The sequence below is a fragment of the Prinia subflava genome, chromosome 18 (genome assembly GCF_021018805.1).
Source record: "Prinia subflava isolate CZ2003 ecotype Zambia chromosome 18, Cam_Psub_1.2, whole genome shotgun sequence".
Lineage (NCBI taxonomy): Eukaryota > Metazoa > Chordata > Aves > Passeriformes > Cisticolidae > Prinia > Prinia subflava.
In genome coordinates this window covers 14,154,462-14,182,166 of record NC_086264.1, presented here as the reverse complement: position 1 = coordinate 14,182,166, position 27,705 = coordinate 14,154,462, and the positions used below count along the sequence as shown (strand labels likewise).

The following is a 27,705-nucleotide window of genomic DNA, read 5'->3' as shown; positions in this document are numbered from 1 at the left end:
AATGTTAGGAAAGGAAATGGAGAAAATAGGTTTCTGTATTAAAAAAAATTATATATTCTATATAATTAATATAATATATTCTATATAATTCTATATTAAATATATTAAAAATTGTATTTTTTTCCATTAAAAGAGAAGTAAAAAAAATTACTGCTGTGATAGCAAATACGTGGGATAAAGAGGACTTGTAGTCAGGGTGAGAACTCTGGGGAAGAAACCTTGCAGTGCCAGTGTATGCAGATGAGAGCTGCAGACTGGTGTGCCCTGGCCGCAGTGGGAGTGTATTCTGGCCTGGCAGGAGGACAGTCCTACATGAAGCACAGAAAATGCTGAGGAAAAAAAGGACCTTTTTTTTTTTAAAGAATAATGAGATTGGGTAAAATAATTATTTCCTATTATCATGCTATAAATGCTAATGGAATCATGTCAGTCAGGAAAATTTAGTAGCCGCAGTGAATACAAAGGTTAGGCATGGCATGCTGTGCAGTTGTGGTAAGCACCATTTCACCTACATTTCTTATTTGTGCTGCTCATTGGAGCCTTTCCTCCAATCATTTTCCAAGTCCTACAAAAGGGGAATTTTTTTATTGTTCTGCAGGCAGGCTTTGCTGGTCACCTGCTTCTCTTGGGCAGTAGATTTATTTTTAAAAATGCTTGTGAGGGGCAGGGCCTTTACCTGCACTAGGGCCACACCTTTGCTCCTGGCCCTTCTGGCTTTAACCCTAGCTTGGCCATGGCTGGCACAGGAAGGGGAGAGGCAGTGGCACAGCTCCTGGAGTCACTTGTCTGAAATCCAGGGTGGGAATTCTTTCATAATTTTCTCAGAAAAAGCCTAAATCAGAGTTTAAGTCTTCGGGGAGTGGAGCAGCAGGGGATGGACACCCTAAAAGCAATCCACCCCATGTGCAAGGGGTGATTTTAAAAAAAAGCCTCCAATCCATTCAGTGGGCAATTTTGGCCATGCAGGGGCACCCCAGGAGTTCTAATTTTTTTCCCCTGTTCTCACCTGTTTAGTGGAGCTGGTGCTGCTGGGTAGAGGTTTTTGCCGGAGGTTTCTGCTCCCAGGCCAGGCACAACTGTGCCACAGCCACTGTGGGAGCTGGGGCACATGGGCACATATTAGTACATTTAGTACATGCCCTCTTTCCCACTGGGCTCTGCTTTCAGTTTTGCTTTCCATTCTTGTTTTAAAATAAGATCTTATGGGAAATTGCACCTTGATTCCCATATGCACCCAGAACGTGGGAAACATCCTATACACAAACACCCTTTCCACTTAAAGGGTAGAGTTACAAAAACACAGTTTTTGCCTCGGGGCAAAAATATACAAGGTATACAAGTCCAGCCTGTCCATGCCTTTGGGACCACTGCCTGGGAGCTGATATATCATCAGCCTCCCTCCAAAACTGAGAGGCATGCCAGCTGCAAATACCCCAAACATTGTCTAACCAGAGCCCATAGGGCCCGTAGGGTCAGCCACCACACTTCCAGCTTTGCATGGATTCTCAGGCTCACGTGGCCACAGGAGACCTTTTAGAAGATTTTTTTTTTTTTTTTTTTTTTTTTTTTTTTTTTTTTTTTTTTTTGCCCACTCCAGCAGCTGAATGTGATACCTGCAGTCAGGCCATCTGCTGGGCTTATTTCTAGAAAGCTGTGTTCTGGCTGCCTGCCGGGGACAGCAGTTGCCTTGCACTTCCAAGCTGCAGAGGGATGCAGACATTCTCAGGGCTTACCAGGGAACAGCAGAGCCTCTGGAGGAAGTGGGCAGAGCAGAAATCCTCCTGCCATACCCCAAGAATGCAAACCCTGATGCATTTCTTCAGCACTTGCACTCACCCTCTCCCTGCAGCACCTTTCTCAAGGTGTAACTTCAGTGCCAGCAGGTCTTGCTCATCGCTCCTGCACCAGGGATTACTTCAGTGCCGCCCAGCCCAGCTGCAGCAGCGATGGTGTCAGATGGGGCCTGGAAGTTCCTCTGCAGTCAGCCACCACAGCCTTGGTCTCACCTCACACCTTGACTGTTGCGTTCATACATAGCCCTGACGTGGGGTGGGTTCCATCAATGTTTGCATAACCAATTACATGCTGTAACTGGGAGATTAAATCCTCCTCTCTGCTGTTATAGATTAGATCCTCCTCTAGAGACTGTGCCAAGTCCCAGGGCAGGCTAGCAGTCCCTGGAGCCACCCCAAGCCAGAAACAGCTGACCTGCTTGGGAGTTTCCACTTGGAAGGAGCACACAGCTCCAGAGCCAACACTGCATTTCATAAGGGCCCCACCAGTTCTGGGAAAAGAGGTAAAACCGCTCCAGTGCCTGCTGTGTGCCAGAGCTGAGAGCCTGGAAACACTCACTGCATGGAAGTACAAATACCTGTTCCCACTGCCACGTGGTGTTATTCCAGATGGGTCAACGCACCAAGAAGACTTAGAGACAACACAAGGTCAGGCATTGCAAGACCATCAGGTCTCAGAAGACAGTCACTGGTTAAGTCCAACCTACAGCCAGCCACCAATCCACCAGCAGTCCCTCAACACTTCTGCACTGCTCAGAAAGCTCCAGCCAGGTCTGCAAGTACTAAATCATCAGGAGAAGTGCCAAAGTCCACAGAAATGAGTGCCCTACTACCCATCCTACCAAGGACCCACAGCTTCATCACATCACTTCATTCAACAGTGATGGATCCAGTAGCTACCCTGGGAAACAGCAGTGGCTCTTCCTGCCTCCCACAGACCCTACATCATCCTGAGGAAGAGAAAACGGCACTGAAGAACATGACCAAAATGATTTTTAAAAAATCGGAACAAATAAGCAGAAAGTTCAAAACAAACACAAAAATACAAACAAATAAGTAAAAAAGGAAATGCACTGAAGTATTCCTTGTTTTACCAAAATTTGAGGTGCCCTCTTTAAAAATCTAGTTTTCCTGCTAAGGCTGAGACTTTTTTTATCAACTCTGCCACATGGAGAATTTCATCTACAACAAGAGGGATTCAGGCAGCATAAGCTTCCAGACAAGACATTTGATGGAGGAGCTTTTTCTTTTCTGAACAATGTTTCTTTAGTTTTTTTCAGTTTTTCAAAACCAGGTCACTTGACAATGGCTTCAATTTCAGTTTTCAGATCCCTGAAATGCACTGGAACTGCTGCTGCAGCTTTTGAAGTCTTATCCCTGGGGGAAGGTGGGGGTAATATTACCTTGTTGTCATTTCAGGTATTCAGAAAGGTTCAGAACAGTGTGTGCCTCTTAGCAAGGCCACTTACTCTTACACCAGGGACTTGACAGGAATGAGCCTAAGGAAGTCCAAGCAATAGCAGTACAAGAGAACAATTATAAAGATCAACAGGAAGCTGTGTATCTTGGTGCATTCCCTGTAGTTCTGTGGTCAGGAAATTGCACAAAGGAAAGGATGAGAGCACTGGTGAGATCAGGCATTTGCACATCTTCCAAGCTTTGCTCCTACATTCACACCCCAAGTCCAAACCCATCACACACATCACTTTGAAGGCAGGTTACCTATGATTTTTGCCATGGAAGAACAGTTCTATCTTTCTAACCAGCAGGTTAAGAACCTCCCAGCTCTAGGAGCCTGTTTCCACACCATCCTGCAGGCACTGCTGCAGGGGGTGGGCAGACATCTCCTACTTTTCTCTCTCTCTCTCTGTGTGTGTGCGTAATTCCTCTGTCTGTCAAATGGCTCCAACTCCAGATGAATGCACATCAAAACACACCTTCAGGCAAACCCAGGTCTTCAGGCCCATCTCAGCAGAAACAAAGAGAGCTTACAGCAAAATCTAAGTAAAATATTTAATATTTTTGGCCAAAACATTGTCCAGCAGTCACACAGGGCTGGTATTTTTCTATTAAAGCAGGATTTTCACATGCAAGAACTTGCCAAGGTCTCCTTTCAAGTTTTTGTCAGCTTTCAGTTTCTTTTCCCCCCTCTAACCCGAGCTTGGCCAAGAAGCCCAAAGTAATCAAATGCCTTGGTGCTCTTCCATTTGACAGCTTCCTCTTTCCCTGACATTCAGAAATGCTGAGGGGGGAGGTATTTTGAGCTGCATCAAACGCGTAGCTGGAAATGCCAAGCGAAACACTGCTGTAATTCTGATGCATGATGCACAAAGACCTTCGCTTGTTTCAAAATTAAACACAGTGGCCAGGCTAACTTGTAACTGTTTATTGTAAATCACTCAAGAGTTTACACATCATTAATGACAAAATAACACTTCTAAAACACCTGCTAGATGAAAGACAGAATAAAGACAACCTTTTTATATTATATGGCATCATTTGAAAAACAAGAAACAGAACAAGAAAGAAACCATTTAAATTTTTTCCCCCACTTTTGCATCTTTCCTGAAAATATCTGGGCCTGAGTCTCAGTTATCTTGAGATCCCCGCCTTGCCCAGGGTGTGGGGCTGTGTAGCTGGGAAACAGGCACTCCCTCTCTGAGGGGCAAGGCAGTGACCTTTCCTATAAATGAAAATCATGCCCTCTATCTTCAAAAGTGCTCCAGTGCTGATGGTACAAAGCCTCTCTCCTGCACTGGCCAACATCTAACACAAAGGGCTACATATCCTGTTAAATCCACATGCCTTTTTTTTTTCCTTTTTTTTTTTTTTTTTAAGCAAGGCAACTGTTTAAATTCAGAAGCTACATAACTGTCTTTATATTTTGCTCAGAAACCAAAGGATGTTGCATGCAGCTGAAATATTAGTACAGTCTCTGACTTAAATAAAGGTCAGTTTTCTAAGACCCACTAGTCAAATGCAGAAAATGAAATTAAGAGGCCTCTTGTGCAAAAGGAGCTAAAGTATGCATGCATCGATGGCCATGACTGATTAGAATATGACTTAGGTCTCCAAACACTGAAACCAAAACTTTATTTGGCTAAAGACATGGTTGAGCTCTATACATTTACAATTATAATGTATATGTAACAACAAAGGAACCATCTCAATATAGCATCAGTTGGTATTTTGGCCTGTACAGAGACTAATCTTCAACACAAAAGCCTGCTCAGCAATAAAGAGTTTTTGTATCTAGCAAAGACAGCAGTGCACTGGGCTGGCTAACAGGGCTAACAAAAAGAAGAAAGGAGGTTTCCAAACTAATATCTAACTAAACTGAGGGTGATTCTTCCCCTTGGACATACTGTTTTTCATCAGCAGTGTTACTGTCCTTTTCGTGAGTATGCAGCTGACACTGCACACTGGGCCCTGCCCCATCCCCCCAAAAGATGTGCCTCAAAACCTTACTGGATTAGCAGTAGGAACAAAAATCTCCCCTAACTGCACTTTGAAAGGACAGTTAGTGCCTTCAACCTGCCAACATTTACCATGAACAAGCAAAATACAACAAATCTCAGACGTGAACTACAGTGACTAAAATCAAATCTCTCTCCTGCTTAACTGCAATATTAAATAATATATAACATTTGTACACTTAATAGTCAAGTTTGGACATAAGACAGCTAATAAGGAAAAATTAAAAAAAGCAGTGGCTGAATCAATTCCTGGTGAACTGATTCAGCCCAATCGATCTGAAACAAAAATGTAATTTTACCCAGAGGTAAATCCACCACAGGCACGGGGTTGCACGCAGGCACCCAGCCAGCTGCGCAGACAGCGGCGCTGGCACAGCCCAGCACCACTCCTCAGGCACTGCCATCTCCAGTCCTTTCCTTGCGAGCCTGGATCATCTCCTTCGGAGCCTGCTTGCGGTCAGTGACCAACCCCAGCCAAAACATGAAGTCAATGAACCAGGTGGTAGGGTTGAACTTCAAGCCCAGCTCACTGGCTGAGTAGTCAAATGGGAAGGTGTGGTGGTAGTTATGGAAACCCTCACCTGAAAAACAGAGAGGGAGCTTAAAGACCACATGGCTGTCACTTTTGTCAACACAGGAACACACTCAGGCAGGACACTCCAACACTCATTTCCCAAGTCTTGCATCTAGAGGAGGTTATGCTCCACCCCAGACCTCTGGGGCAGATCCACACCAGACTCCATTTCAGTGCTCTGGGCTTTCCTCCCCAGTAGGAAGGGGCAAGTCCCATGCCTTATGCTCAGGGAAGAAACCCACAAGTGTTTCAAGAGGGGAGACACTCAACTGAGTCCGAAGTGGGGTCACTCACTTCTGCTGCACTATCCGCTGAGCAGCTCTTGCTGCTGGGTGGTAACACCTCCCTTCCCAGAGACCACATGGTGTTATTTCAACATGGGCACCATCAGTATAACAGGGACGCCTTCCTCTAGGATGCACAAACTCCGGCCTCCTCCAAACCCTGGCTCCAAGCAGTGTCCAGCTGCAGGCACCCAGTCCCAGCCAGGGTGAAAGAGGATGGGGCATCACTCTGAGTTGGCAGAGCAGTGCCCAGAGTGGCTGCAGCACTCACCAATGGCTCCCAGGGTGACCAGGGTGTTCTGCCTGGGGTTGATGTTCTTGTCGTAGGGGCGGTTGCCGTACATGTGGGCGGCGCTGTTGACCAGCCAGGTGACGTTCAGGGAGATGGTGTACCGCAGGATGGAGGCCAGGAAGTAGGCGTTCCACAGGCTCTCGCCCCACAGGTACCACGGCACAAAGGTGGGGATCACAAAGCACATCAGCACAACTGAGCTCTTGTAGTACCTGCGGGTGTTACAGGGCGAGAAGGGAAAAAGGAATGCAAAGTAAGATCTGTCTTGTTCGCCTCCCTATGACAGGTTTAAAATAGACCCCTGCTTTTGCTGAGTTTTCTGGAAGGGATGAGGAAAAACAGAGTTTGGATTTCTTAAACAGTTATTAAAACTTTGCAATCCCTGAAAGTCTTTCACATAGGAAGAACCATCATTCTTAATTGACAGAAACAAACAGATAGCTTTCAATTAAAATCCACAGAGGATTGGAAAAATGTAAATATTAGCAGTATTTTTGAAAGGAAAGAAGTTTTCATGAACACAGTTCTCATTTTTAACACATGAGCTCGTTTTGATCATCTTGTGCATGAAATAAATCAACCTCTTGCCTTGAGAGTTCTTTGCTTGGTGTATTTTGTTGTTGTTTGGAGGTTGTGCCTCGCATCCTGGGCTCCAGAAGATCTGCAGCTCTACAGCAACACCAGCCATGGTGAAGAGGGCATTCCTCAGCTCTCTCATAGAACTCACTTACCTGAGCTAAGGTTCTCCAAGCAAACAAGTTCCCTTTCTTTGCTCCACCAAAGAGAAATAATTTTCCACTCATATGACTGACTTCTCATAAGGTTTGCAAACCTCATCAGTTCAAGGCCAGGATTTAAGTAGAGCTGGAGGAGAAAAATACTTTCCAGTCCAGAAAACTGCTTCAAAGTTCAAAGCCTTTACCACTGTGCAGAAACAGAATAAATAGACCTTATCAGGCCCCAATTAAAACTATCCTGCAAGATGGAAGAAGCCCAGTCTTTGATGAAGACATGAAATTTCCCATCTGAACAGGCATCAGAGTAAATTGTCTCCCTTGGGCTGAAACATCCACCTTGGAGTGAAAAACCTCCTTACCTGGACTGCAGGGGAGTCAATGCCTCAACACATGCCTGGGGAGCACTGCTGCTTGCACCACACAAAAACTTCATCATGGAGACACTTCACCTGTGAGCTCCTCTCTCACATCCCTTGCAGGATTGTTGCTCCCTCATTCACAGAGGTAGGTTTTGCTATCAGTTGTGCCTGGAGCACTACTGTGATTTCAGATGAAGTGATGTGGTTTTAAACTGACTGAGTGGTGCCTCGTCCACAACTCAGCAGCACCACTAAGTTCAGCAAAACTAACAATTTGGGCTTAAAGCCAAACATGACAAGAAGGATTTACTATGATTCTTAGTGATCTGGCCAGCTAGTTTTTCCATGCTGTCAAAAAACTCCAACACTGCAATCTTGTAGAAAGGAGAAACCCAAATTCTTGGTAAGGGACAAAGTCCTAAATCCAAATCCAGAGCAAAGGCATTTGCTAAGACAACTTTTCTGCAGAAAAGACACTTCTTCATGACATTTCTTCATGACACTTCTTCTTTGCAGCATGACCAAGGCAGTAGAGCCTCCTTCTCGTGGGGTGCTGTTGTCTTGAAAAAGGCAATAACCAAGAGGAGGTGCAGTAAACTGCAAGGGAGCTGTTGCAAAAAGGCAGTGCCAACTGAGGAACCACAGCTGCAACCACACGTGGAGGGAAATATTCCTCACTCCTGGAAGATTTCCATTACAAGGGTGGTTTTTTTGCATTAGAGAAATCTGTGCACTAGCAGAAAAACCCCTAATTTTTAGACTTAACTGACTGCTCCCCTCACTCAGAAAATACACAGAAATGGCTTTAAGCAGTTTTCCAAAGTGCCCAGATGAAATGCTTGCAAGCAGAAAGTCTTCTTGTGCCTAAAACACAGGTACTCACATAGAGCATAAAGGATGTTGCTCAATTCCCAGCTCTTACAAGAGTGTGTAGCAAACTGAGCCCGGACTGTGTTAATTCCCAAGGGAGATAATTATTCCTGTATAGAATGGCAGTCTTGGGAGAGGTGGCATTTGGCCTGCACTGGCCCAGGGGTGCCAAAGATGACTTTGCAGAGTGAAATGTGCACTTCTCTGTTAAGGCAATTAGTGGTTGCAGAGTTTGCTCCTGTGATCAAAGAAGAAGGCCAAGATCCGAGCAACTTCTGCCTCAGCTGCTTTCATAATCAGCCCTGGCTTTTTGGGAAAGCAGAGGCACAAGGACAGGGCTCAGTGCTTGTGCCACAGAGCCTGCGAGGACAAATCAGCAAGTGTCAGCCACATGGGAATAGTGGGGGCCAGAGGAAAGGCATCCCAGCACCTGCAGCCAAGGTGGCAGGGATATCTCGGGGAAGAAAAGGGAAAAGACGCAAACAAGGAATGAGCCACAACCAGACCACCAGCCGGGAGGACCTCCCCACGCCCCCTCACACCAGGGCCCAGCGCTCGCACTTACTTTCTTTGGAACCTGACGACAGGGTCATCCAGCAGGTCAGTGAAATCCAGCTTCCTGCCCTTCTCGATGACGTCACGGTGCTTGCGCACGAAGAGCCAGCCGATGTGGGAAAAGAAGAAGCCGCGGCGGGCGTTGTGCGGGTCCGCGTCTGTCTCCGAGTACTTGTGGTGCACACGGTGGTCGCGGCTCCACTCGTAGATGTCGTTCTGCACAAAAACCACGGTGGGGTGAGAGGAGAGGGGCCAGGCACTGCGACCTCCAGTCCTCCCACCCAAAGTAACAGCAGCAAGCCCCTCTCTGACGCTCCTCAAAAGAGGCTGTTGACTAAAACCCCCAGCTTTGCAGCCAGCCAGCCCATCACACCCTTCTTGCCAGTCCCCACACGGAACAGGACCTGATCTAGGAGCTGGTGACACAGACTGGACAAGTCCCAGGGCTAGAAATGGCTGTTGGAGTCTCTTGGGAGCTAACCATCATCAGTCTGCCCTGGGTGTCTGAGGATGGGCTGCACAGACTGGATACATACATGTTTACACTGTTATTTTAAGACTGTGCTATGGGGAACCTTGTGCATTTATTTTCAGGGGACTACTGTACAGAGGCTCTCAGTTCTGGCATCCTCTTTCTCAGCTGGTTGCAGCTGGTGCCCTCCAGGCACAAACACAGCGCTGAAAATGGGACAGAGCTTGTGGATCACTACAGCTACTGTAGCGAACAACATGACACTGAAATGCCTTATGGCTGTAAATGGAATCATGTGGACTGCAGGGAGGAAGGGATAGAGCACAACTTCACACTTGGATTCATAAAGAGAGACTTGCTGAATTCACTCAGCCAAAGGGATTTCAGCCTCCCAGTTTGCTCTGCAGGATGCCCTGGCTGGATGCACTGGACTAAACTGGTGGCTTTTGCAGTGGTGCTGAGCTATTTGTGCAGGGCATTGTAAGCACATTCAGCACTTGCATACCTCAGGCCACACAGTCATCTATGAACTGAATTGCTCAACACCAGCACCAAAACATGGAAATGTCAGTTAATGCCCAGATCCACAGGAGCGTGAACTTTAATCGGGGAGTTCTTAACAGAGGTTGCTATTTCAATCTCTGCACAGTCAGGGAGGTACCCAAGCTGAACTATCCAAGGAAGGAAAGGCTTGAGTTACTTTTAGGAACAGCATCCCACAATCACCAACCACAGCAGCTTTGCTCCCAGTAGAACTGAGCAAACCATTTGTGGTGTCTCTGAAGTAAGAACGGGACACCACCCATCTGGGCACTGAATATATCACAGAACACAGCAAGCACAGGATAATGAAACTGTGTGCACCTGTATTTTGTGGGGTAAAAGCCCTGTGCTGAAAGCATTGCACAAATCATTGCTCTTTCTTTCAGCTATTAAAGTTTTAGAGAAAACACTGAGGGGACTCTGGGAACAACTGCAAAGAGCAGCTAAAGAATCCAGCTCAAATGGTTCCATGTCCAATTTCAGCTTTGCAAAAATCCTCTATGCCTGCAAGGGCACACCAGAGACAAGTGAGGAACAAGATCCCTGGAAAGATCTCAGCTCCACTGCATTCAGTTATGCTCAGCCCTTTACTGTTGTCATGCAGTGAATGAACACAGTGATGCTGGGAGTGGGCTGGGGGTGAGGGGGACATTTTTCTGCAGCACTGACACATCTAAGCCACTGAGAGGAGGCAGCAAAGATCAGCCCCTTACCAGTGCTCCAGTGTGTTGCACCTTAACTATCTCACTGCATGAGAAAACAAAGTAAACTGCAAAAAAGCAAAGGAAGTCACCCAAGTCCTCAGTGAGGGCAAGGGAGACCTCTGCCTTCTTACAGAGAAATCAAAAGGAATGAAAACCTCTATACTGCTTCAAGTGGCTTCAGTGGGAATATCTGTATGACTGGAAAACATCAACATCAAGTAACCTGGAAATAAAACAGGGTTATGCAAGAAGCATTCTTAGAAAAGTCTTCTTTCTTAACCAAAAGTAATTTTTCAAGTGAGACTATTGATCAGTTTGTCACAAGAGCACTTGATAAAGTCATTCATGGGACAGCAGATAACCATGAAAAGCAATGATACTGTGAGAAATTAACTTGGCTTTTCATGCCACAGCAAATGACTGCAGAGCTGGCAAAAAACCCCCCTGCGATTCCCCAGATGAAAGGGTTAGGAAGCTGTGAAACAACTGAATTGCATCTAATTAAAAACCACAAAGGCTAAGAGGAAATGAAGGCCTGAGGCCAGAACTGTTGACAATAATACACACCAAGAACTGGAGCACAGCATGTGTAAATATGCTCTGAGTGCATTATTAGCAACCATTTTTCAGGAATACATCACTTTTGATCAAGTTTTGGGTAAACACAGGAGTGAAATCCCTTCCGCAGCAGAGAGCAACAGCATCATGCTGTGACAGTGATGCAGCCACAAGGTTTCATTAGCAGGTCCCTTAACAAACCCGCAGACTGAAAAGTGCCAATAGCCTGGGCTGTGTGACAGTCTCCTTATGCTGACCCAGATTTCCACACCACCCCTCCTGCTGTGTACAAATGCACCCAGCAAAAACACAGATTGTGCCACAGAGATGACACCAGCACGGCCCAGCTGAGGTGCTGGAACTTAAATGCTAGGAGATCAATAAGCCAGGTATTACCTATGTCTGAAACAGACAAGTGACAGCAAGAAGCACAGTCTTTCAAAATTATGAGGGCTTCATTCTAGATGGAGAGAAGAAACACAGCTCAGCATGCTCCGATCATAAAAAATCCACACAGCAAAAGTGGCTGCATCTGATGGTATTCCAGAAGAGGTACAGCATGTCCCAGCCCAGGCAGCATCAAACTAAAACACTACACCAGAGTTTCCTTCCCCTGCCCTTCAAGAACTCTGAATATTTCCTCCTCATTTAGCATCCTGTAGATGCTAAATGCATCTACATGCATCTAATGCATTTAGATGCTGTATGCATCTCCAATGCTACCTCTTCCTCCCACACCCAACGTGCAGGAGATGGACCTGAAAACTCATCACTCACTGTCTGCTTGTGGTGGTGGAAATGGCTTTTACAGGCAATGCATGTCAAGATAATTATGAGCAGGCCTCAGATTTAGAGTGGGGAATTTGGCCTTTTATCTGATTTCTGATATGAAGGGCACAAAGGTGGCTTGAAGCTACTTCCCGGCCTCAGAATCCCACCGTGTCCTCAGACAAAAGCAGTGACAAAGCCAATGCAGCTGAAAGCAGAATCCATAGCAACAGGGGAGCAGAATCCAATGAAAGCCCTGTGTGCAGGCTCACTGCAAAAAGCTCTACACACTAATTTAAATTGCTTGTGAAAGATAAGATCAGCTGTGTAACACGGAGACAGTACCAGGGGATTCTCAAAACTCAAAACCGTTGTTTAACACACTGAGCAAAGGGTTGTAAAGCTCTGCAAGGAACCAAGCAGCAGATGGAAACCAAAAAGCAGATGGAATAAAGGTTACAGTCAAAACTGAAACATTTCCATTTTCAAGCAAAAGCATTGTGCTCTTTGTAATGTGTATAGGGGCTAATTAATTCTTTCCACCTTAAAAATGAGAAACTCAAAGATGATAAATGAGCAGTACAGAGGTAGATAAAGGGACTCTCTTCATTCTCTGTCAAGGCAAATGAACAAAAAGTCCACCACCCAGACTGAAAGGAAAAAGATGAAAACTCAGGGCACAACACATATGTGGCACTTGGTGCCACAAGGGGTTATGGCAGCCAAGCTTAATAAGTTTAATTTTAGTACAGTTAAGTTTAATTTTAGTGCAGGTTCCTATCTCTATCCTTACCAGAGGAGCCAGAGGAGGAACCAAATTCACACTGAGAAGATCCTGGCTCAGGACTAACTCCTACAGCCAGCTGGGTGTTACACAAGTGTTTCTGTGGTCTAGGACTGCCTACCAGCAAGTACAGAGCTAGTAACACACTTCTTCACAAAACATATTTGAATTTGGCTGGTGAAAAACGCTGCATAAAACAGAGATAAATTAAGATTGTTAAAGGATGCCTGCTCTCCTTTCTGGGCACAGAGTCTCCAACGGCCTGGATGAACAGACTCTTGGTTACACAGACACATTTGCCTCAAGTTGGTCCTTATAAAAATCTCCATGTTGTCCTGTGAAGTGTGGGGCCTATCCTGTGCCACAGATCAGTTGCTGGGGTGCTGAGCCTCTGATTTGGTCACGTTCAGCTTGGTCCTTAAGTAATTATTGCTCCTGGTCTGCCTAGTGCAAGGTTGTTACGTGGTGATGAGAGGATCCCCTGAGCCAGCAGAATGTGTTACAGCAAATAAATGTCTTTCTGTCAGGTTTTTTTTTCCTTTCTTTTGCTGTCTCTACACTGAGGGGATCCCTGCATAGCAGAGAGAGCTGCCTGGAGGCCAAGAATCTGAACAAGCAACACAAGCTCACCTGGAAAGCCATGGAGTTAGCTGCAGCCAGAAAGATCCTCAAAGGCAGCTTGGCTTTGTAGGAACGGTGGCTCCACAGGCGATGTGCGCCGGCCGTCACGCCCAGAGCGGTCATCAGGAAACAGAAATAGGCTGAAAGACACAAAAACAAAACACGGGGTGTGCCACGGGGCCAACTGAGGTTATTTGTGCTCTCTTTGGTGTAAAGATGCTCCTTGCCCTGCCTGCCTGCCTGCAGGGTCACTCAGGAGACCAGGCTGGGCAGACAGGAGGTGAGGTTCTCAGCCCACCTCTGCCTCACAGGCTCTTTGCCTAAAGAAGACAGGCTTATTTTGCAAGTGTAAAATTAAAACAAGAGTACATTCAAACATTAAAGAATATTACAGGATAATTTCAATTTACACCATCTGCAGCAATGTGTTGTTTAGCCAGGGCTCCCTGCCACTCTCCACACACAGACATGTTTTGGTTAAAACAGCCTATTTTGAGTTACCATAACAAATACAGAAAATGAGATCCCAAAAAAGGGGTTTGTACTTTTGTCTGCACAAGAGTCTGTCCACCAGAGAACCCTGTTGGACGGGCAGTGGCTTGACAGGAATTCACAGTCTGCTTTTCCCAGTATGTAATGTAAAACATTTTTCTGTGCAAAAAGAAAACAAATGTATACGTAGGTGTGTGTCTACGGTGTCCCTCCATCAACTCCCAGCTCACAGTGCTTGAAATTGCAGCGTCTGAGAGAAAATAGAATGGAAAGATATTTGGGAAAATAACAGCAACCATATTTCACACTGATTGTCACCCCTGCGGACTGAAGAAGCAAATGGACTTCTTCGACTCTGCTGGTAGATCCATCAAAAACAGATTTACCCAAACTGCTTGCCATTATGTCCATGGCCAAAATCCCTGTCATCTCCTGTACAGCAAACTAAAGCCTTTCTCACAAAATGCAGCAGACAGCTGGGGTCAGAATGGTCACAGTAAAGATGATGCCTCTCTAAAACCTGCTTTGGGTGCCATCACTGAAGAGACAATTCTGATTTGCAGCAGGCTGAGTGCTCATGGAACTCCTAGAAAAGGCTCCTTTGTACAGTTATGCCCAGTGCACTGAAGTCTATAATGAAATTAAAATTTCTACTTACCTGAAGAGAGGTACAGAAATGAACTAAAATCATGAATTCTCTCTGCACATTATGATTTTGCTGAATCTATAGATTACTCTCAGATTAGTAAAAATGTTGACACCACAATCCCTCACACTCCAGTCCCCACTGCAGAGCTGCAGTTCTTGCATATGCCTTGTTAGAGCAAGGATTTGGACTTCTATGAAATTAGGGAAAACCTATCCTACCATTTGCTCTGTGTGATGTTGAGCTGTGCAGAAACATCACTAAATAAAGCCTTCCAAATCACTCAAATGACTGTAATTGTGAAACAGATCTGTGACACACAGAATACTGACATTATCCAGCTAACATAAAAATATTAAGGTTAGAGTCCTGAATCATTACAAGAATATATTTTCTGTGGGCTTTATGACTGCTTAACCTCCTGCTAGTCATGGGCTGGAGTCTCCCATCTTCAGCAGTTTCTTTGCTTCCTTAAAAAGAACAAGGGGGATTTTCTCCCACTTCAAAGCAACTGATCATTTGATTGACCAAGTGCTTCTCAAGGGCACCCATCCATCTTAATCATGAATGATTTCTTAAAACGAGAATGAAAGATAAATGAGTAAAATGAGAGATATGCGACATTAAGGTTGATTTTACTTCCCTTCTCTGTCCAGTGTAAGAAGGCAGCTGCGTGGTAGGTAACAGACCGTATGGAATATCTGCACTGAACACAATCAGGGACAGCCCTCTCTGGCCCTTTCCATCCCCCAGGGACTTGCCAGCCCCAGCCCACTCCTGCAGTGCTCAAGTGATCAAGGAAACAGCTGGGTGTTATACCCACGCACCATGCCTATCTTTTGGCTTTGCAGAGGAGGAATCGTAAGAGCAGGAATCTTCCTAATATAAATCCCGAGGGTTGAAACATCCCCAGAAACAAACAAACAAAATTACTGAGGAGGTTCAGTGTCAGAGGAGAAACAAATCTTGTCTGACAAATGCACTGCTTGGTGATTGTAGGTTTTGTGATTCTTACAGCAATTAAGGTGCCTGAAAATAATATTTGACCACTAATTCCCAAGGCATAAATATACAAAAAGACAAATATTTGCCATGTAAGGAATAGGTCTCAAGCTCTCCTTTGCAGAATAAATTAGGATCTCAAACCAAAAATCAGACTACCAACCATTTGATTATACATTAATCATGCACAGCTACAGTACTGAAGAGAAGAAAGACTCCCCTTGCTTACCTGTCCCATTTTCAGGGATAGGAGTGTAGGGGGTAAACATGTCAGTGAAACACAGAAGGATTGCAATGTGGAGCAAAGGAGCCAGTTAATAGCAAATCCTCCTTATACTGAAAACACCCTCTTAGAAATGTGGCTAAACAGGTTTCCTAAGTCATAAAGAAAACCTAATATTTATTGCAGAAAAAGGGGGGGAAGATAAAGCCAGAAGGAAAGTACCAATTCACAACCTCGAATTCAAACAATTAATGTTACATTTCTTTTTAATTCAGTGGGATAGCTAATGTACAAAGAGGAAATTGGTAAAATAGCCAGATGTGTCCTCTGCATGTTCTGCTAAGGTCTGACAGGAGCATTTCCAACCAGCTCACTCAACAGAGCACAGCATAAGCAAAATGATTCAGAACTGGAGCAGAGGAGAACCACTTAAAAGAGGGAACAGTGAGGAAGAGGGGGAAGAGAAAACAGCAGGTAAACCTGTGCAAAAGGACAGAAGAAAGACCCAGTGCATGGGGACAGGGAGAGGATGCAAGAGAGACAAGACACATGAGGTTAAAGTAATGTGCAGGCAGGGAGCTGGCGGGTTGCTAGGCTTCCAATACACTGTGCCTGTGCACAGATGCTATTTATGGGAACATGCCAGAATCAATAGGCAGAAGATTTTTATTCAACATTTTTATTAATGACCTGAAACAAAGGCAAACAGCATACTAATTACAACAGTGGATGATGCTATATTTGGAGCAGCAGTGAGAGAGCTAGGAAAACACAGAAGGGTCCATGCAGAAACACGGAAAGAAAGGCTCAAAGTAAAGACAAAGCAAAGTAATGTAGTTTGGGGAGTGGTAACAGGGGACAGTGATCTGCGATGAGGATGAGAAGCTTGGCGAAGCAGGAGCCTGAAAGCAGGATCACCAACAGTTCATAAAATAGTCCCAGTGGGCCACATGATAAGGCAACAAGACATCAGTGCGACTTTGAACAGCAGGCACAGAGGTATCATGTCTCTGTCAGACAGAAGCAATGAAAACTACACCTGGCAAATAATTTTAAAATGCATGGGAAATCAACAACATCAAACATTTGAGCCAGCTTTTTCAGAACAACTCATTATGCCCATAGCTGGATTTCCAGAAAAGCTTTACTAAGGCCAGTGCCAAACTCTTCTGAAAATCTCAGTATCCAGGGAACTGGCTTCTTACGAAGATATGGGGAGATGATGCCACAGTCTGTGTCTACTTCACAGGCATCAGGAAATCATCCTCTGACCTTAGTTGTTGCTTAGATTGAAGCAGATCTCAGCCCCTGAAAATTTCAATTCTGTTTTATGCAAAACATCAAAATTAGAACTTATTCTGTTTCTGAAACCTGGTACCATATTGGAAAGATAAGTATTTATTCCTTGTGAATCCAGCACATTACAGACTGATTTTGACTTTTATCTCGTTATTAAAAAAACAAATCAAGCAGAAGAAGATTCTCAACAAACACTGGGTTCACTCTGCATATCTGAACAGACAATTCTGGCTCCTGAAAGTGAGGAGATGACTGGACATCCTTGTTTCAGCACAGATGACAAGGAGACACTGTGGGATAGCAACTATCCACATGCTACCAATGTCAAACCTAACCCAGTTAGATGGAGCAAATCACAATTCTCTCAGAGGGATGATACATCAGACAGGAAAACAGGAACAGTGAAACAAAATCATCTGCATGTTCACAATAGCACTACTGTCAACACACAAACCATCTTTAAAATACAGAATAATGTCACACAGCTGTTCCCATGGGGTGGCAGCACACGGAGCCTGGCACCAGCTCACACCCAGTGGCTACAATCCCTGTGCATGGATGGCACGGACAGGAGGGACAGCAGGGCCAGGAGCAGGGAAGGGAATCAGCCCTTGCCAGTCTCACTGCCAGCATGTCTCTCCCATGTGGCTCCCAGTCCCTCCAGTACCTTCTCAGGGACTTGAACACTGCATTCAAACACAGCAAGGTGACTACTCTGAACCTGGCATGTGCATGGAGAGCCATCATCCTCACAGTTTGCTCTCTGTGAGTTGTTCCAAACACAGATCCCACCACAGCCCTATTTTCCAAACACACTTTGGGACTGGGCAACTTCTATGAACCTTGTAGGAAACTTTTTTTCTGGCCCTGGAGCAGACTTGGTTTTAAGTCAAGTGATGACACATCTTACATCAGCCAGGACTGGGGTGTATTACATCAATGCCAGCAAGCAGGGCAGAAACTCCCAGTCTCTCCAGTACAAACAATGGGGAAAATTGTGGGGGAAAGTGCTCACCCCTTCAAACAAGATAGATGTCAGGCCTTGTAAGAGCAGAGCAGAGGCTCACCTAGCGCCCTATAGTTTCTTCTAACAGGGGTAAGGGGAGTTGCTATGCAGCTGACTGAATTAAAGAAGAATTAAAAAATAAATTAAAAAGGAAAGAAAGACAACATAGGCCAGCTATTGTTGCACTAGCACTGCCTGCGCAGTTCAAGTGGTGTGGACTTCAAGATGTGACATTTTGCACAGAGTTTGTGAAAGGTAATTACCAAGGCAAGTAATTATTGGAGGCTGTCTCAGAGCTGTTATCACACCTGCTCTGACCAGGAGGAAGACAGACCTTGGGTCAGGATAGCCACCAAGGGTCAGGGCCTTGGTTTTATGTCTTGTTCTGAGAACATTAGCCCCATTTTCTCCTGTGCTGGCTGCTGTCCCCTCCTGCCAAACCCCTGCCTGCTCACAACCAACCTGCAGCATTGTTCTGTACGTGCTCAGGGAGCTGCTCCTTCAGTGCTGTCTTCACCCTCCAGTTGCTATTTGAGAAAAACCTTGGCTCTTCTACTGCCATTTTTTTGGGGACAGCTTCAGAAGCATACAGCACTCTGTTCTGATGGAGGTCCCACTGCTAGGTCATGACATTCCCAACATTGTTTAGGCTACAAGATCTGACACATTCCCAGAAAAGGCTTATACATTTTTAGCCACACACACTGTGTCTCCAGCAGGTCAAGGATCAGGAGGCAAGATCCCATAGATACAGGAGGGAGTAATTTCCTCAGATGTGAATTCTAATCACACCAATGGCAAAGTAAGCATGTCTTTTGCTTGGGGAATTAAAATTAACAAATGCAAGGGCTGTGCTTCACCTGTAGACATCTGTTACCTCTTCAACAAGAGAGCTGGAGACAGCTGACCTTAAAATGCTGTTCATGATGAAGACATCCTGTGACATGACACCATTTGGAGGAAATTCTCTCTCCACAGTAGCCAGCAAAGTCTCAAGCAAGCTGCCGAGAAACTTTCATCTTAGCGCAGGCCATTTTTTCTCCCCTGTATATAAAAGGATACCACAACTTGACTCATTTGTATTTAAAAAAATTATTTGAGGATTAAAAATTACAGGAATGAACGTGAAACTTTTGTCTGCTTCCACACCAGCATCCTGTGCTTATTGAATCAGATAAAAATTGCTTGTTAAGCATTTTAGTAACCAAATGAATCCAGTTCAAAGTTTTCCATTATGCTGGAAGAACTGCATGAGACATACAAACAGCAAGTTGCTCAAGCACAAACATGCAAAGCTGACTGACTGCCATAAATATGTAACACTCCTGTAATTTCCAGTGGTGACTTTTCCCTTTCTAAAAATTAAATTACATCTGCATGTCCTGTATCTGGCTTCTCCTCCTCATTTGTGGGGTTTTGCTGTTACTCAGTGGCAGATTTAGGACTAATATGACCAAACCAGGGAAGTACTTCCAGTAGTGCCGAGTGGTGCCTAACTTCATTCCCACTGAAATTCAGGGCAGCACTGCCACCCATTTCAGTAGCTGCACCATTTCTGGTCTTTTCTGAACTCCTAAGAGATCCTCCACTTCACTACACACACAGTCAGAGGTAGAAGATTCTCTTCTAATTCAACATCAGGCTCAGACCAGAAATGCAGATGATAATTTTGTGGTGCCTCATATGCTCTTTTACACTTTCATTAGATAATGTCGAGTTTGGGGATATATTTTCTTAAAATGCCATGTCTTCCCTCAGAATGGAAAGTCTTCCTACCCCAAACCAGGCCAGCAGTCTTTCCAAACACCTCAGTAAAAAATGCTGGCTGATGTCACGCGCTGCACCAGTGGGAGGGCCAGCGACAACACGCAGCATTCTTAGATGTAGATTAGATATCAAAGTCCCCAGTACACATCTCTACTGCTAAACTCCACGGAAACCTTGGAGCTCTCTTCCTTCACAGCACAGAGACACCAGGGAGCAGTAACAGATCATTTAACTTGCAGCATTCTACTAAAAAGGCCTTATTTTCTGACCTGGAACTACATTTATTAAGGAGGAAGAAATTTTCACCTTAGTCCCTAAATTGCTGCCAAGAAGTGATGTTGAATCAGTGCTCTGGCCCTGGGGTCTCTGGGAAGGAAATACTGTTCTGCTAGCCAACCCTCTGCTCACTGAGCCCTGCTAACTATCAAAGGCTGGCATCAAAAGCTCCTTGGGCTGGATTCAAGTGAGCAAATGAGAATTAAAAAGCACTGGCGTGCAGCAGCACCAGTTCCCTGGGCTGCCCACCATACAGGTCATGCCAGCTCTCACAGGGAGCCGTGCTTTCCTGTGGGGACCAAACATGAAATCTCAGGCCAGAAAGTTTCATCTAAAATTAGATCTTCACATCCTCTGAGCTACTCTAAATTGAGCCAAAAGAGACAGAGATAAGAGGAAGCACATCAAAAGCAAAAGGGAAGCAGAGTTTCAGAGCTGCAGAGAAGATGATTTCTGACAACGCCCTGCTCCTGCCCCTCTGTACCGTGGTGGAGCTCCAGAAGATGCCATCTATCACATCCCCTTGGCCCTGCCACCACCAGCTCATGAAATCCAGGCTGCCTCTGCCTGGATGCACATGCCTGTGCATGCCTTTTCAGGAGCGTTCCCCAGAGCCAGCATTTTTGGTTGAGTACACAAGAGACTATTCCAGTTGGAATAGCAGAAATGTTCATATTGACAACTGCAGCCAATGTGACATAAATAAAGCCAATAGAGCAATGGAAATCGTGGCTGACAGCAATTATTCCAGCCGATGCTAGAACTCCCTTGAAAGGAAATACAGATTCCCTGAACTCACCAGCAACTGAAGATTGCCTTAAGATGTTGAACAGCTTACATATATTTTTAGATCAAAAGAGAAGGGTGGAAGATGCTTTGGCTTCTCTGAAATTTTTGATGCTTATGTGTAGCCTGTCTCAGCTCAGCAGAGGCAGATTTCACTTCTCTCCCAGTGACCTCACTGCTGTCCTCAATCCGCATGCTGACTTGGGCTCTGGTGGGTTTTAAGTGCTCTATAAATGCCAAGACAGAATAAATGCCAATTTTACCTCTTTTTTTTAGGGACAGAGTAAAGAAATAGCATGGCTAAGCCATTAGCACAGCACCCCAGAGCCTTGTGTTCAGCAGGCTGCTCTGCCCTGAGGAAGAAGGTTTAGTTATTGTTTAGTTATTGTTTAGCATCCCTGTCCAAAAAGGGACAAACCTTACTCTGTGCAGAACCAGGTACATGACACGGGAATGTCCTGCTCTGACCCACTGCCCTCCCCATGACCACCGAAGCAGAGATCTGATGGATTTGATTTTTTCAGGACTTCACAGTCCAGATGAAGTTTCTGTATCACTGCACCTCGCCTAAATGCTCTGTGTCTACTCCACTTGTATGCTATCAGCTGCTACACCTTTTCCTCCCCATTCCAAAACCAAACAGAGCTCAGAACAAAACCTGTTGCAAAAAATGGCCTCTTCCAACTTTCTCTCCAGTGCAGTTTTAGCCTCAGAGCTGGGCTGCAAGTGCTAAACCTCATTAAAATGAGAAGGCACTAGCGCCCTGCCAGCAGCAGGTCGGCTAGCCAGAGCTGTCAGGGTGGAGGATGGTGCCAGGGCAGAGGAGGAGACCTCGTGTGGGGGCAGGCTGATGCTCCCCGGGGGCACTCGCCAGATGATTGCTCCCCACGGTCCCCCAGTGACTCCTCACTGTGTCCCTCCAGCACAACTCCACCTCTTCTACACTCATCATCTAGTGGATCAGCTGCTGTCTTGAACTGCTGAAAGCGTGGTGGAGCTGGGGGCTGACGGACAACAAGGCCAGCCTCCTGTATTCGGCAGAAACCTCCCAGAGCTGCTCCCTGCTCGTGGCTGGGACTGTTCAGGGGCCAGCAAACAGGAGATCACCCCGGGGAGTAAGGTGAGGAAAGGTCTTTCTGTTCACTAAGCCCTTCCTACCAAGTATCCAAGATAGATGCATTTGTTCCCTATTTCTGACCCAAAACCTCACCTACAGAAAGCACCTGAGCATAACCACTGTCCAGGCCACAGAGGAGCACAACCACTCTCCAGAGCAGCAGCAGGAATGACAGAGAAGTTTCCATCAAATTCCATTTCACTGGGTGTGAAACAGAGACAATATTTCCACTCTCCTTCATCCACAGAGGTACCAAGGGGAACTTCCTGGGAGCTAAGATTTATTTTTATTTACAGTTGTCTGCGCAGAGTTTCCAACGCCGTGCATAGAAATGGTTTGGGACTAAAACCAGTTAATAACCAGAAAGCCAGCAGGTGGCACTCAAGAATATCCAAGACTCTGGAATCATGCAGAACCAATAAAACTTGCATCTGCAGTGCACAACAGCAACCTGAGCCTCATTATACAGGTGTGCTACCTATCAGCAGCCTGAGAAAGAGGCGATAACCCAGAGTGCTAGGACCACAATTGCTTTAATCTCTTTTAATGAAGGGATCCAGGCATCCCAGGCAGGATCCACACCCTTGCCTGGGAACAGCTTGCATCTCAGCAGGGGTGCAGCTGTGCAGCACCGCTGCTCCGTCTGCGCTCCCAGACAGCCAGCACTCGTGCACGGGGGAAAGCTGAGGATAAGCATGGCACAGGGCCCACCATGGCTGAACATGAACAATCTGGTGCTCTCGGGAGCACTGCAACATCTCCTAAACGCTGCTAAAACAACAGTAAAAAAACCCTCCCTTCCCATATGAGCACCATTAGGGCAAGGCCATCCTCCTTCCCAAGCCCAGGCTCTGGCAAGGCACAGCAGCGTGTGACATCCACTCCTCCCTCAGGCAGCTCTGCCAAACACATCCAGGTGATTTGGATTTCTGGGTGGCCATGCTTGCGCAAGTTTTTTAAGTTGTTTCAGCAGCCCAAAATGAAAGGTTTTAAAGCAGCTTAATCTCTTTTGTGGCAGCTCTGTTTCCTAAAATCAATTTGGCTACTTCAAGTGCTTCCTCACGAGCCCTCTGCGAAGACTAAAAAGCACCTTTTTCCAAACAAAATCTGAGACAATCACGTGGTCCCCCAGATGGACTCTTAAAGAAGTTATCATGAGCCCACCAAAAGAAACTGTGAGCAGCTGTTAGCATCAGGCCCTGCAGTGAAACATGCTGGTACTTCCCTCTGTACAAGGATTTCAGAGTTTTTTAGTTTGCTTTCCTAAATCAAATCAGATAAACCTCACTGGGAGTGCCACAGGGTAGGCCTGGCTGGAGCAAGGAGGTTCCTGGTAAGAAGCATCATTTAATGGCACGTGGAGGATGAGCATTGCACAGTTTCTTCCCAAGTGACCTCTGGAAGGTGGTGCAGCACATCCAGCCCAAAAGAGGATATCAGTGAGCCACAGCCCCAGCTGGCCACAAGCACCCCTTTGCACGAGTTCATTCCTGGAAAATCTGCATGCTTGCCCCAGCCAGTCCCATTAGCAGAGAACTGCTCCCACCCTGCTTCAGTTCCTCCTGAGAGCCTGGAGAGAGTGGTGATGCTTCCCCTTCAAACCTCTGTGGTGCTGAGCATCAGGGGGAAGGCAGCAGGATCTTCTCCACTCACCCTTGCACCAAACCACAAATCGGGCTGGCAAAGAGCAAGGCAAGAGAGCTCCCAGTGAGCCCTGGCTGCTGCAGCAGGGCACATTCAGATCTGGTGGGCCAGTTCCACGGCTGTCCCACAGGCACAGCCCGGGGCTGCTCGATGCCTCGCACACACTGTCTGCTGCCTCTTGGGTCAAGGCAGCTCTCAGCTCATGGAAAATTTTGACATGAGTAATTTCATTGTTTTTGTTCATCTTGGACTGAAATCAAATTCCACAGAGACACTGGGATGGCCCTGAAAGCCGATGTTTTAACCAGCTTATGCCTTGAAACATGCCTTGAAAGATAACCCAATTCCCAGTTCTGCACCAATTCACATCCCCAATTCTGCACCCCCCGGAGTGCTGTCTGGGATCCCTTGTGCAGCCCTAGCTCCACGTGGGGTGCAGGGAGCTGCAGGGCAGGCCCCAAGGTGCTGGTGCAGGAGGCAATGGGAACAGAGGAGCACAGATAATCCTGAGTAAACAACCAGCTGAGCCTTCCCTGGCAGCACTTTCCCATTGTCTATTATGTACAGCTGGACAAATGTCACTAAATTACCAATGGAAATGAACCCTGCCGAGCAGGCAGCTTGGCTTGAACAGCGGTTTTCTAGGTGGCACAGTGGCATTTCAGCTCCACTTTGCAATTGGTGCTGCATCAGCTGCCTCCAGGAATGGGAAGGGAAGGAGAAAAGCAAGCCCTGCACAGAGAGAGGGCTTGTACCCAGCCTCCCCCAGGGGAGAACACAACGAGAGGTGGATGTCTTGTGGGAGGAGAAGGTAAAAAAGCCAAGCAGGCAGTGGTGAGTCATGGGAAGCTGCGGCTTCCTGCCAGACACCATGGAGGTCACAGCCAGCACTGGCATCCCACTCCCAGCACACTTGTTCCTGCAGTTCATCCATGGGGGAGCAGTGGTGGGGAACATGGAGCGGAGCAATGCAAAGGCTTGCACAGGATCACTGGGAAGCTTCCTGAGTCCCAGGAAAGCTTGAAAGAGAAAGAAAACCACAGAGGGGTGCATGGAAGGCTGCAACTACACCATCTGCATCTTCAGCATACACACATCCCTGCACTACCTGACACTACTCTCATGCCCACCATCCATGTTCGCCAGTGTGCCAGCCCTGCTCCAAAGGCTGGCTGGCAGCCAGCACCCACAGAAAGGCAGTCTCACAGCTGACCTGTGGAGAGCTGGGGAGGGCCAGGGACACCTCTGATTGACACTTATTCCTTCCAACACAACTTCACTGGTTAGCTCCTTCCACACTGAAGCGAGGTGGGTTTGCCAACTCAAGCAACAGCCACTCTTTTTTGTCTACCCTGAGTTGCTCAGAGGGACCCCAGAAACATGTCACCAGCATGACAGCAAGCTAATTTATCTGATATATTCTGCAGGAGAGTGTGCATTTTCACATTGCTCAGCACCTCTGAGGGGAGCAGAGCTGGCAGCAGCCAGATGCAAGAGTGGCACGTAGTGTCCAGGACAGCTGGAGCCAGCGCACTCACTCCCTGCTGTGGAGCCCCTGTAAAAACCACCCACCAAACTCCTGTAAAAACTCTGTGGTCTGCTCTAGGGTGACTATTAAAAATAACGATGTCAAGAAATGAGAGGGTCTCACTTTCAGAAGGAAAGGCATTAAGCTGCAAAGTTTTTGAGAACCGTTTATTATTTAGTGTCTGCTTAATCTCCACCAGGAAAAAAATACCTCGGAGGAGTGAGGGCTGAATTGGTAATTCTGTCCTTTGCCTCTAGCCTCAGGGATTTTTGTAATCAAGCAGTGAAATCAGAGATGATTTCAAATTGTCTTCTTGGAAAGGCAAAACAGAAAAAGAAAGCCCACCTGCCTGCACACAACAGGAGCTTAAAAGGGTTGAAAGCAGACCACACACTGCGTTCCAGTCACGCAGCTCCCACAGCCTCTCCTGGTCTCCCTGATCACCAAGCTGTGGCCAAGATAAACTATGAAATCAGCCTGAACACAACCAGGAATAGGGAGGCAAGAGGAGTAGGGCTTACAGAAGGAAACGATGCAAAACACAACCACTCACAAACCTGTTCTGGTCACGAACAAGCCAGGTGAGGGATTGTGCAAATCAGGCTGCCAGTCAAAAACAGGTGCCCTCGAGGGACCCAGAAACTGAGGATGGTAATTGATAGAAAGATTCATTTCAACTGCAAGCAGCAATCAGTGGCGATTTCTGGGCGTTTAAGACAGACTGACCATCAAAAGCTGAACCAGTGAAAAAGAGATTTAGGACTTCTCCAAACAGAAGGAATAAGCCTGACTTCTAAAGCATTTAGCCGGGACCTCTGAAGAGTCACCTCTACAGTAATGACGGCAGCCTAACAACCCAAATTCCATGTCTGTGAGTTCCTCCAGTAAGAGACCCTTCTTTCCTCCGTATAAAAGAATCCCAGCCTGTTATATTCTCCACTCACCTCAAAGCAGGTTATTTATCCAAAAAATTGCATTGGCTTAAGCAGCACTCAAGTTTTTACCCTCTTGGCCACCGAGATTTATATAAATCGATATACAGTCCTGCCTGCTGAATAGTGATGCTGACATTCACCACCTATTTGGTCTCACAAACTCTGACATGCCTTGCACAATGCTGCAGTGCTTCTGTGTAGCATTTTCTCCCAGCATCATTCCTCTGTGGAGAAAGGAGGACCTCACCAGTGTAGGATGGAAGAAAAGACGCTGTGTTTAATATTCTCTTCCCCAAACCAAACCCTTGGCTCTTCATGGCTAGCAGGACAGACGCTACAAGCCATCCCCCCTCAGAAAGCACAGACTGGCTTATGGTCTCTGTGCCAGCACCTTACAGCTCTTACGCGACTTCCACATCTTCCCTAATGAAAATTTCTACCACATTCCTCAAGAAACAAACCGGAGAAGAAAACCGTGCATGTTTAAAAAGTAACGCGGTGAAACAGCAAAGGGACGACCAGCGCGTCCTCTCTTAGACCTTTAAACCGAAACATCACGGCTCGACTGGGCTTTTTAAACTAAAAAACCTGATAACTGTAACCGGAGGGAGAGCGCCTCCTGTTTCTACAGCAACCGAGGGCCCGGCGCGGCGCTGGCAATGGCAATGGCATCCCGGGAGCGGCCGGGGGGGGGCTCGGGAACAAAAGCCACCGCGCCAGCAAAGGGGAAAGACGGGACGGACAGGGGACGGAGAGGGGCAAACCGAGACGCGCCCGCCGCCCCGGGGTCCCGCCGCCGGCCGCCCCAGCCCCACCTGTAGCGCATCCCCCGCACTCACCCCAGAGCAGGGTGAGGATGTGCGCCCGCGGCACCAGGCTGAGCGCGTAGACGGCGCCCAGGTGCAGCAGCCCCATGAGCACCACGTTGCGCCAGACGATGGCCTGTCCTCCGCCCGCCGTGCCCGCCGTGCCCGCCTCGCCGCCGGCCGCCCTCCGGGGCGCGGCCATCGCTCCGGCCGGGCGCTGGAGAGGGCCGGCGGTGGCCCCCGCGCAGCGCGGCCCCGCAGCGGCTACGGGCGGCCGGGACGCGCCGCCGCCGCATCTGTTGCTGGCGCCGCCGCCGCCTCCATGGAGCCGCTACCGCGCCGCCGGCTGCGCCCCGCACCGCGGCGGGGATGGGCGGCGGGCGGCCGCGGGGACCGCATAGCGACAGCCAATGGTGGCCTCGGGCCGCCGGCTCCGCCCCGGCCCCGGCCCCGGCTCCGGCTCCGCCCGCGGCCGCCTCCCGGCGCGCCCCCGCGGCAGCGCGGCCCCGCTCCCCGGCCCGCGCCGCTCCCGCCGGCGCTCCGGCGCCCGGGACACAAAGGTTTCAATGGCGTTTAATTCTGGATGCTCCTGCCATCGAAGTAACAGATGCCACTAGCGCTAGGGAGGAGCAGGTGTTGGAGAGGTGGTGGGTAAAGTTTCCTGCCTGGTAGTGACAAGGTGGGCACTGAGAACGAGCACACAGACAGGCAGCGAGCTGTCGGCAGCGCGCACTCCAAGGAAGAGCTGCCACACTTGTTCGCTCCGTCCCACCGCCCATGCAGCGGCG

General features: G+C 47.2%; 1 protein-coding gene across 2 annotated transcripts; it reads right to left on the bottom strand.

Moving 5' to 3' along the window:
* Positions 1 to 4,164: 4,164 nt before the first annotated feature.
* On the bottom strand, positions 4,165 to 27,301 carry SCD5 (stearoyl-CoA desaturase 5). 2 transcript variants are annotated; one of them, XM_063415158.1, is made up of 5 exons: positions 26,927 to 27,301; positions 13,400 to 13,530; positions 8,951 to 9,156; positions 6,399 to 6,631; positions 4,165 to 5,850 (listed from the first exon to the last, which is right to left on the bottom strand). In XM_063415158.1, the coding sequence occupies exons 1-5, from the start codon at positions 27,117 to 27,119 to the stop codon at positions 5,660 to 5,662; spliced, it is 954 nt and encodes a 317-aa protein (XP_063271228.1). In that variant the 5' UTR covers positions 27,120 to 27,301; the 3' UTR covers positions 4,165 to 5,659. The 2 variants fall into 2 exon arrangements, with proteins under 2 accessions (XP_063271228.1, XP_063271229.1); XM_063415159.1 differs by having other exon boundaries at positions 26,951 to 27,297.
* Positions 27,302 to 27,705: the final 404 nt, after the last annotated feature.